This window comes from Sapajus apella, unplaced genomic scaffold (assembly GCF_009761245.1).
Source record: "Sapajus apella isolate SASKATOON/1434 unplaced genomic scaffold, GSC_monkey_1.0 scaffold20, whole genome shotgun sequence".
Classification (NCBI taxonomy): Eukaryota; Metazoa; Chordata; class Mammalia; order Primates; family Cebidae; genus Sapajus; species Sapajus apella.
The window spans coordinates 23,176,621-23,187,521 of NW_022436960.1; the positions used below are offsets into that span (position 1 = coordinate 23,176,621).

General features: G+C 40.3%; 1 protein-coding gene across 43 annotated transcripts in view; it reads right to left on the bottom strand.

Moving 5' to 3' along the window:
• NRXN3 (neurexin 3) overlaps window positions 1-10,901 on the bottom strand; it is a 1,699,208-nt gene that overhangs the window by 149,771 nt on the left and 1,538,536 nt on the right. For all 43 annotated transcript variants that reach the window (XM_032287218.1, XM_032287216.1, XM_032287189.1 and 40 more), the window contains one exon: window positions 10,395-10,702. In XM_032287218.1, the coding sequence (XP_032143109.1) occupies window positions 10,395-10,702 (308 nt within the window). The remainder of the gene's footprint in view (window positions 1-10,394; window positions 10,703-10,901) is intronic.

Consider the following 10,901-nt stretch of genomic DNA (forward strand, 5'->3'; position numbering starts at 1 on the left):
GAATGATGAGAAAACCAAGGAGAACCTTACATTCACCATTTAGCTAACAGAACCATCTCTCTAGACAACTCAAGGCATTAATTAGAAGGTTTCAAAAGACGAGGTTGTCATAACAGCCTCAGTGTGATTCTAATTTTTACAATCACTCAAACATGCACCAGAAAGGTATGAAAGCACATCCCACCCTTCCCACAGCCTTGTCATAGACAGAATGGAAATATCCGCCTTGACGCCTGGTGAGTGATGATTGCTGCTTGAAGTCATTTTCCTATTATATATAAATAGAAAGAACATCATATATTTTCAGAAAAAAAAATTCTTGAACCTCAGTTTAAACTGAAACCACCCATTTTTTTTGATGACTCAAGAGACATTTATCAAGTACAGTCATTCCTCAGCATCTGTGGGGGATTGCTTGGTTACAGAACCTCCCGTGGACGCCAAAATCCTCAAGTCCTCAATATGAAATGCCACAGTATTTGCATGTAACCTAGACACATCCTCCTGTGCATTTAAAATCATTTCTAGGCTACTTATAATGCCTAATACAATGTAAATGCTAGGTAAATAGTTGCTATACTGTATTGTTTAGGGAATAATAAAAGTCTGTATGTGTTCAGTACAGACACAGGTTTTTAAAAACATTTTTGATCCACAGTTGGTTGAATGCAGATGCAAACCCACCTGTGCAGAGGGCCAGCTATAATTCATCTTTTACATAGAAGTATAAGCCATATAAATCCATGAAATGGGTGCATAATTCTTATAGCAATAATTAAAGAAGATCTCTGCTGTCTTCCTCTCTTCTCCATTTTTCCTTTTACTTCTAATTCATTTATCCATACATTCAACTGTCCCTGTGTGTGTGCAAGACACTATGTCACAAACTGCTAAAATAAAACTTCTTTTATGAGGAAAGAGCATAGGCCCAAGGAAGCTAATTGCCCTATCAGAGACTGCAAACTAATTAGCAACCAAACAACAATGAAAATTTAGTTGCAATACTGATTTATCAGCTGAGACCTAGATTGTAATCCCATTTAAAACAACAGCAATAATAAAAATCTTTGATTGAGCCCCACCCATTTAAGCCCTTTACTTATATTATCTTAACCAACCCTTGAAGTTGGAAATAATCCCCATATTTCAGATAATAAAAAATGTAGCCCCAGAAAGTACTCTAGCCAAAATTCTACAGCTAGAAATGCAGGTCTGCCTCGAGTGATGGTTTTAATCACTTCTCCAGTCATGAGCTAAGTCACCTGATGCTTGCTTCCTCATAACCGCTATTGCCTACTTTGTAAATAAATATTATTGGCCCCCAGTGCCTCTAGAATCTGATAATAAGCATTTGCTTTACTTTCATTCATTTGACACATTTATTTTTCTTCAACTGATATTTTTGGGCCCTGCTTTGTGGCAGGCACCATTCTAGGCTCTAAATGTGCAATGGTGAGCAACACAGATACTGCTCCTTCCCTCGGCTATCAATGTTCGTTCAAATTATCATTAAAAAATGGGTAACTATGGGACCAGTCAAATTACAGGTTTGCAGACGTGAATAAATGATGCTCACACAATATATTTGGCCATCAGACCAAAAAACAACAAAAAAGCAGTTACTGGAAACACGTAGGACCCTCCTATTAATTGACCCAACACAGAGAAAAAAAGTAAAAAAAAAAAAAAAAGCCTCAAGTTAATTTTCTATTCTTACCAATGGAAAGAAGCAGTGAGATATTAATTTTTATTTGCATATATTTGAAAGTGAGTTTTAGGAGAATTAAGTTATTTGAAAAGGAAGAAGAAATTGGAAAGGGAAAATTAGGTGATAGTACATTTCCAAAAGTGATTTGAAAACTCTATGTGCTAGAATTAGCCCTTACTTCTGGCTAGGTAACAAGACCGGAAGCCAATGAAAATAATCTGACATACCAGAGACAAGGTATCTCTGGGACTCCTTATTCCTAAAGCAAAGAATCTAAGAGCTTCAAAATGAGTGATGCCCATTCTCACTGGTGAACCTCAGGAGGGAGTGGCCCTGGGAAGTAGTGGGGATGCTTGGATTCAGTCTATAAATATTGTGTGGCCTGGGGACTCCCTGAGAAGGTACTGGTGGGTGGTTGACTATTTGTACCTTTCAACCAACACTGACTAGTGCTCTGTGCTCACTACTGTTTTATGTACTATGCTGTTATCATGCCTAAAACAAAGATCGTGCCATCCTAGAACTCCCATTATAGTAAATAGAAACAATAAACAAATATGAGCTGTAATGTCAGGTAGCGATAAGTGCTATGAGAGGTAACAAGACAGGAAATGGTGTATCTTACAGATGGTCAAGGAGGTCCTTTTTGGAAGGTGCAATATAAGCGGAAACCTGGGTGAAGTGAGGGAGTGATCCTGTGAATCGCAGGGAAGAGCTGTTGCAGGCAGAAGAAATGGCAAGCGAATTGGCACATTCAGGCAGGGCTGGGAAGATTGAATGAGGCACTCACTGAAAGTGTAAGATTTCAGGCGGGTTTGCTAAGATTTTGTTTTCAAGATCAGTCGTATTTTACTGAAATGCTTTTAAATCAATATTAATGCAGGAGAAAAATCTGCAAAACTAAAATGTCAAATATCAATTTTAAGATGAAAATCTAAGCCTGCAATTGCATAATCCTGCCTCACTGGTTTCACCCTTCTCTTGGCTCTGTGTTCAAGGATTGAGAAGACCTGTGTGATTGGAGCACCGTGGTGGAAAATATGGTCAGAGCAATAGAAAGGAGGAGAAGCATATGCCACACAGCTAGGATTCTGGCTTTTAGATTTGGCTAAATCATGCGTTAGGTAATCAGAAAAACCACCCTGAGGTTTAAAAACACCCAGCAACCTCTACCCATATGTAGCCAACAACTGACCCCACTTCCCTCCCAGCTGCTCAGATGCATATAAATAAGAGCCAGTGCTTTATGAGTAGTTCTGGTAGAAATTCCATCCTATAAATATTACGCGCTCATTCGAAGGGCATCACTGTAACTTCCCCTGGGAAGCTTTCAGACTTCCAGCCTGACCCTTCTGCCATCAGGATCCTTTCATTGACTAGACCTAGTTGGGGGAAGTGCCTGTTCCATCCACAAAATTAAGAATTAAAAGAAGGATGAAAAGAAACTCCATTGCACTCTTGTCACTGGCCTCTGTGTACTTCCAACATGTAAGTCTTGAAGAGGTTGGTAAACCCATCGAGCTCCTTTTTCTGTTGTTGTTAGAACTACGCAATTCCAGAGAGTAAATTTCACTGGAGAATCTTGCTAGGCAACAAGGAAATTTGAGTGCAATTTCTTTCCCCCCAAATTATTCTCTGAGAGGAAGAAAGAAAGTACCTGTGTAAGGGTAAGGAGAAGACAGAAGATATTTCTTGGCTGGCAGCTAAAGTCTAATTAGACTGACAAATCTTCAGCGCCTTCTCCAGTTATGAGGCTTGGCAGGAAAAGGACAAACCCTGGAGGCTCACATTATGTAAGGCTGTTAATCAATATTAGTTGAGCCCTGATCCTAAAAATAAACTTCCCCTGGAGGCTCTGTTGTCTGGTGGTAAAAGTAAGGAGATGAAAACTGTATAGATTCCTTGTCTCATTTATCTCAAGCTGGTGGCAGTAGGGAAAGGTGGAAGAACCCAGAGGGGATAATCCGTTGGATAAGTATAACCACTTTTGATTCAGTGTGATCTACATCCTGCTATAGCGCAGTATTTTGGGATAAGGTAGATCTATCTTGTATCCCAGTGCAAGGCAGTTTGATTATTCGAAGGCCTAGAGAAAATCTGAGGTTCTAGCCTGGGTCACGGAGTGCCATTGATAGCATCATGCCATAAATCTGTGTGTCATCGTAGAACCATATGATGTTGCTAATATTTGATGATTGTAATCTACAAAAATGATGGTTTCATATACTTCAACCTAATAGAATAGTCTATGTGTAACTGTTCAGCAAAGCCAATTCTCATTCCAGGATATGAAAGAGTTTCCAGTAGCAATCCCTCCCAACTGATGAGCTTGGGGCTCTGATTCAATCTGGGGCCCTTAGAAGAGATCCTGGCCCTTGTGAGTTTGTATGAGTATAAACAAAATTGTTCCTGGGCCTACCCAGCCCTACAGGAAGGCTAGGCTCAAGGGAGATGTGTGAGTTCTGGGAGAGTCTCTTAGGTTGAAGTGGTTTCCTCATGTGAAAACTTATGGCGTGCTTTTCACACATCGTTGTACTTACTGTTTATAACGAACCTATGGGAAAGGTACTGTGAGGTCACTTTTATGGATAGTGAAACTGAGGCTTAGAGAGGCTAATCACCTGACCAGAGATATACAGTAACAGGGTTTAGCTATGTCCCCACCCAAATCTCATCTCGTATTGTAGAGGGAGGGACCTGATGGGAGGGGATCGGATTATGTGGGCAGTTTCCTCAACCCCCTCTCTCCTGCCACCATGATTGTAAGTTTCCTGAGGCCTCTCCAGCCCTACAGGACTGCGAGTCAATTCAACCTCTTTTCTTTATAAATTACTCAGTCTCAAGTAGTTCTTTATAGCATTGTGAGAACAGATTGATGCATACAGCTAAGTAACTGGAAAAACCTGGAGTCCAACTTAGAAATTCTGATGAAAAAGCCCACGTTCTTCAACACACTGAGACTCTCCCCAGAACTGACATTGTGCAGGATCAACATTTTAATCCAAAGTGGTTTTTTTTTGTTGTTTCGTAATTGTCAGTATCAAGGCTGAAGCATGCTTCTTCCTGTCTCCAGTCCAACACTGAAAAGCTAAAAGGACTTTCCCTGTAAGGATTTTTTACAAAGCATGAGAAACTGTGGCTTCCTTCTGGAATTTTTGAAAGCAGTTTATATTCAGCCACCAAGTTTGTGAAGCTTGAGATGACAATGAAATCTCACAAACCTCTTAAGTCTTTAATTTCGACTATTTATAAGGATAGTTGCAATCCAGGCTGAGCATTGTGATTTTCTGGCAATTTTCAGAGAGCTGTGGCCCATGTCAAGGTGACTTTACCAATGCCCGGCACAGAAAAAGTATGTCATGATCAGTATCCTACTAACAGTTTATAAATGATTCCAAATGGTGATTTGCACAGAACACTGAGGTGGTTTTTTTTTTTTTTCCTGCTGATAACTCAGGATAGAGGCTTGAGGTAAAAGAATACACTTTCATGGGTAAAAGACTCTTATTTCTCACTTTGTCCTTCTATTGTGAAGGAAGACCAAGGAATCGGAATGTAGACTGAGTTGAACTTTTCTGTTTTAGAAGCTGACCTATCAGCACCATGATAATTACCCACCAATATTGGAGTCAGCTGTAGAGGAAGTGTTTGTGTAATTACTGGGGCACTCCTGGTAGTAAGAGCCACAGGGGGAGCCCAATTCAGTTTACCCCTCTGTGCCCTCTCCAAACTGGGAAAGTTTTGGGCCAAGAATTTGATTCTGGACCCCTTGTTACTCACAAACTCCATCTTATGCGGTCTCTCCAGAGATTATCATCTCTGCCTTTAAGAACTTTGCTTCTGGTGACATTTGACCAACTAGGAATAAGTTCCTCTTACCACCTGTCCACTTGCACTCATTCAATTGCACAACAAGGCCTAGTAGAATGAGTCCATGGGATCCGGTGAAGCCACCCCATGGACCACTTGCCATCCACAACATAAAGAGCCATTCATGAGTCACTACCTCATATGGATAGCTCATGTCAAACCCTCTTGCCCTATTTAGATTGTAAATTCCACGACGGTAAGGAACCTAGATTTCTCTTCTTTGTAGCCCTAAAAGATGTGTGGATAGGCATCACAGAACATATTGTCAAAGACCCATAGAACTCTAGGTTGGTTTAAAATAAAAGACAAATTTAAAGACGGGTAGTGAGGTGTCAAAGAAGTCTCTTCCTGAGATCATAGAAATTTTGATTTGCCAGGACTAATTTCAGCCCCTGAAGTCTATACTTGGATCCACCTTCTAATCTCTATTTCCCCCAAACTTCCTAGACCCTACTCTAAACCATAGCCACTACTATCAGTAGACACAGCCCCGTTTTCTGAGGTAGATATTTGCATGAGAGGACCTTGACTTAATACACCAATTGTGGGAAATAGGATATAATAATAATGGTTAAAACACATGCAGCCTTACTCGGAATGGTACACTTATTTTAGGCATTTTGCTTATATCAAGTCAGTTATCCTTACGACTATCATATAGCAGCCACTAGAAGTATACCACCCTCCCTACTTTATAATGTGGTAGGCCGTTGGTTGCAAATTACTGCTACTCCTCCTCCTATTGAGAAGTGATTTATGTCTCCTCCTCTGAAACTGAGAAAGCTCTATGACTGTTTAGACTAATAGCATATTGTACAAGTGACACTGCCAGTTTCCTAGCCCAGCCTTTAAAAAACTGGCACCCTCTACTTCCTGCCCCTGGAAGGACTCTCTCTGGAAGCTCTGAGCCTTCATAAATAGAGCCCATCTACCCTGCTGGAGAAACCACAAGGAGAATCCCAGCTAATACATGGAGAGGGAAAAGGGCCCTGCTGAGTCCCATCTTTTCAGTTAACCCACCAAAGTACAAGGTATGTGAGTAAAGCCAGATCCTCAGGCAAAGTCAGCTGCTGAGTGAACATAGTCGACTTTCTAGATGGGGGAGAAGAATTGCCTTGCTGAACTGTGCCCACATTTCTGCCTCACAGAATTTTGAGACCTAATGACATAATTGTTTTAAACCACCAACTTATGGTGGTTTGTTTGTTTCATAGAAGTAGTTAACTAGAACTTACATGACTTGTCTGGGGTCACGTAAGCTAACACGATGATCAACAAAGTTTCATATCCAGGTATTCTAGCTGCAAGTACATGCATTGAGTCGCTATGCTGTAGCCTTAGCATTGAAAACAAATTTGGCCAAAGCACCCTGATCCCGGTGGACAAAAACCTTTCCTCAAGCTATGCTACCTTCAGCTGTTAAATGACTATTTAAAGTAGGCAATAAAGCCTGTCTTGTTTTCAGATGTATTCAGTAAATATTTATTGAGTGCCAATGAAGTGCCAGGCCTTTACTTGAGACTTGTCACTCACACACCTGCCTCCTCAATGCGCATCTTAAATGTTTAAAAATTCAGTAGAGGACCTAGAGACAGCCTCCTTAATACAGGATCAAGACCTGATGCTTGGGCATGATTGCTATGAGTAAATCAACATCATCCAGGTCATTCACAGATAGTTCTACACTCTTACCTGTAACAAAATGGAATCGGAAAGATCAAAGCAGCAATTACTTCAAAGAGGCTATAGCACTAGAGAGACATACCAACTCAAAAACTACTTGTCCACATTCACCCACAGTTAAGAGCAGCACTGAAAGCACTTAACAGTTTTTCTTTGATCCGAAATCAACACTAACGGAGGTCCATCAGGAAAGAACTCCTGAAAGGACGTTTTCTTCATTTATGCTCTAAGAAAGAACTGGGGGATTTTCAGACAGGCAGGTTTTTATAGTGGTGGACTCACATGCTTATTTTCTTTCTCCTAGAGGGTCTCATTGTAGGAAAAGTTCGCTTTAACAATGGTATTTAAACAAAAAAGGACAGAACAGTGGTATCATTTGGAAAATGTTCTAGGTATAATTTCACATATAGATTTTAAAAAGTGAATAATGGGCCTGGTGAATATGACATCCAGTCTTCCCTACCTTTTCCCCCCCACTCACTTCTGAAGTATCTTCTAGAGATCAGAACTTTATGAACCCTCTTCATCTAAGAGAAGTAAAATTGTGGGGTCACACAGGAGTATTAATGCTTCCAGGACAGACCTTCCTTACCTGCACTCTCTAGTCTGGTTATTGTCTGAAATCTTGACTACAATCCAATAGTTGCTGGGTCCCCAGTCCTGACACAGGTTTGATGTGATCAGCAGAATGTGTTTAAGACCAGACTAGGCTTAAAGTTGAGACTTTTAAGCTTTTATGGAACACGGGGCAGAGTTCTGATTACTACTTGGCAAGAACAAAACAAATTCCCAAACCCTTGGCACAAAGTTATTTCCTCTAATTATTCTTTGCAAAAAATCCAAGGCTTTTTAAATCTGTCATCCCAGTCTAATCAAGTCTAGTAGGCTATTGGTTTTCCTCCAAGAAGTTGTTCTTACACATCCTTAAAACCAAAGAGTCTCATCAGGTTTATAACTATTTTTTTTTTTTTTTTTTTTTTAAATAGTGTCTCGCTCAGTCACCCAGGCTGGAGTGCAGCAGCGCGATCTTGGCTCACTGCAACCTCTGCCTCCCAGGTTCAAGCGATTCTCCTACCTCAGCCTCCCAAATAGCTGGGACTACAGGCACGTGCCACCACACCTGGCTAATTTTTTGTATTGTTAGTAGAGACGGGGTTTCGCCGTGTTAGCCAGTATGGTCTCGATCTCCTGACCTTGTGATCGGCCTGCCACGGCCTCCCAATATAACTCATTTTTATAGATTTGATAGAAGGAAAAGCATGTAGATGGAGTTCAATTTATTACTGGTGTTAAAGAAACACACACCAGAGAGAGGCTATTGGAGAAGGCATTCCCAGATGTTCACCTCCTCCAATATGGCCGTGAATTCTATAATGTTTAAGAGTTACAATCACCAGCAAGATTTTGTACCTTGTACCCTACTTTTCTCCCAGAGCTCTGACTTTCTTGCTTTGTGAAAAGAGTTTAGGAACTGCCCCAATTAGTTCCCATTTATGTACGTGCTACAGGAAGGAAAACCAAAAACCGATAATTACTACAGCTTGGTTTCTGAATCCCTGAGTAACATTAAATCATCTCGAGGTCAGTGAAAATTTGGCCTTAGAAAGAACTACGGGACCAGCCATTCCTCTGTCAAAAAAGCCATTTGCTTCTCTGCTTCCCACAGAGTTGGCAGAATATGTTCTGACAGAAGCAAAATAAGTCTGCCAAGACCTGTGCAGACAGAACTATCCTTTCACCAACAATAAACAGATCTACTCTTGAGCTAGAGAGAGTCATAATAGAAATACATATTGCCTTTTATCTTCTTTCCAGTGAGTAGAGCAGGATGTCAGGAGCTATTGCTTTAATATCAGTAGAGAAGAGCTGTTTCTTTTCTTGTGAGCATGTGCATAGGTATGCATGTAATAGCATGTGTGACTGTAAGAGGGCTACGCAAACCAGGTTTTTAGAAGCCTTTGAAACCCATAAGATTGGCCTGATGACATTGTCAGCATATACAACAAAATTGTTACTATGGAGTGATGTAAAGAGCTGTCTGGATACTTCTGCTCAACGTAAAAAAAAAAAAAAAAAAGGAAGACAACAGAAAATGTGCTTATCATTACCTAACCCTCATGCATTTAATTCTGAAGAATGGAAATACATAGGGGGTTTAATTGATGATTGACTTTAAGTTTACAGTGTCCATTGGAGTCAACGTAAGGGTGATGTCAAGGACTCAATCGAGTTCCTGGATAATGTCTTAAAACTAAGAAGCAAATGAGACAAGTGATAATCTACTGAATTTACTATAAACACTAACTAGGCTAGGGGCAATTTTCTTACAAGCAATTGGAGTGTCTTTCGGTATGCCGGAGCATTAGAGGCTAATCACTCAGTAAACCTCCTATTCCCTACTAACTAGATTGATGAAATGCCAAGGGAGTCAGCAAAGTGTTAAGCCTAGTTTGGATATAATTACTTTCAAGTGGAAAAAAATTGCCACAAAACCGAGGACTTCCTGTTTAGGCAAACTCAAACATTCACATTTTCTACTGTCATTAGTATCTTGATCAAATATAAAGAAAACGAAATGGGCAAAAATCTGACACATGATTAATGAGGATGCTAACAAACATTAAGACTGCATTTTACAAGGATTAGTTGAACTTCCAACTTTAACTGCCCTTGATTTAATGGTACCCATTGACCTCAATAATGAACGATTCATGTTATAGCAAAGCCATCTGAAGAACATGTATGAAATTGAACTAGGATATAGCCTTTCACATGATAACAAATTTTCCTTCCCCACCTTTCCCTTTCTGCAATTTGAAAAGAAAAGAAAATAAAATTAAAGGAAAGAGTATTTCATAATGAAAGTATATTCCATTGCTCATTTAGAATAACAGCTGTACCATTTCAGTGACAAATATGATAGGAATAACAATCCACGAGTGCCGCAGGCTTTTATGACTTCTTTAGCAATGACCTCACCTTCCTCTTCTCCTGGCTCTTATTACTATGCGTATCTGCAGGCATCCTTCTTACATAGTAATTCAAAGTCTTTAACTACCTAAAACAATGACCATGATAACAATGTTTCAAAGATAAAAATGCAGAATCAATTGATACTTGGAAAAAGGCCTACCTGAATGCTGGCTGTAGAGCGATTCTTACGGGTTGTGGTAGTTGCCATTGTAGTAGTGGTTTCCATGACAGTAGTAGACATTTCTGGTGGCATGGAGGTCGTCTGTGTTGTTCCCAAAATCGATGGGACTTCTCCAACCAGCCGAACACTTCCATTAATTTTAATATTGGGGTTGTTCTCAGCCGCCATGTTCAGTACTTTCAAACCATCATAATAGAGCCCAGAGAGTTGGCCTTGGAAGAGGCGTCCTTTGTCCTTTCCACCAATGGCTATTTGCGCCTGAGTGTTGAAGATGGTTAACTGCCGGCCTAGTGGGTTGGGTGGAGGAAACATTATTATTCTCATACATTTTCCCTGTTTGCCTTACCTGGTCTGAATGGACCAGTATCATAACAGGCTTCCTTGAGCAATTTAAGGGGAGGAAAAGCTGGACCACAAAAACTCAGTACTGACATTAGCAAGTAACATTTCATTGTGGTTATCTCTTCCACTGCCCAGCTGAACATC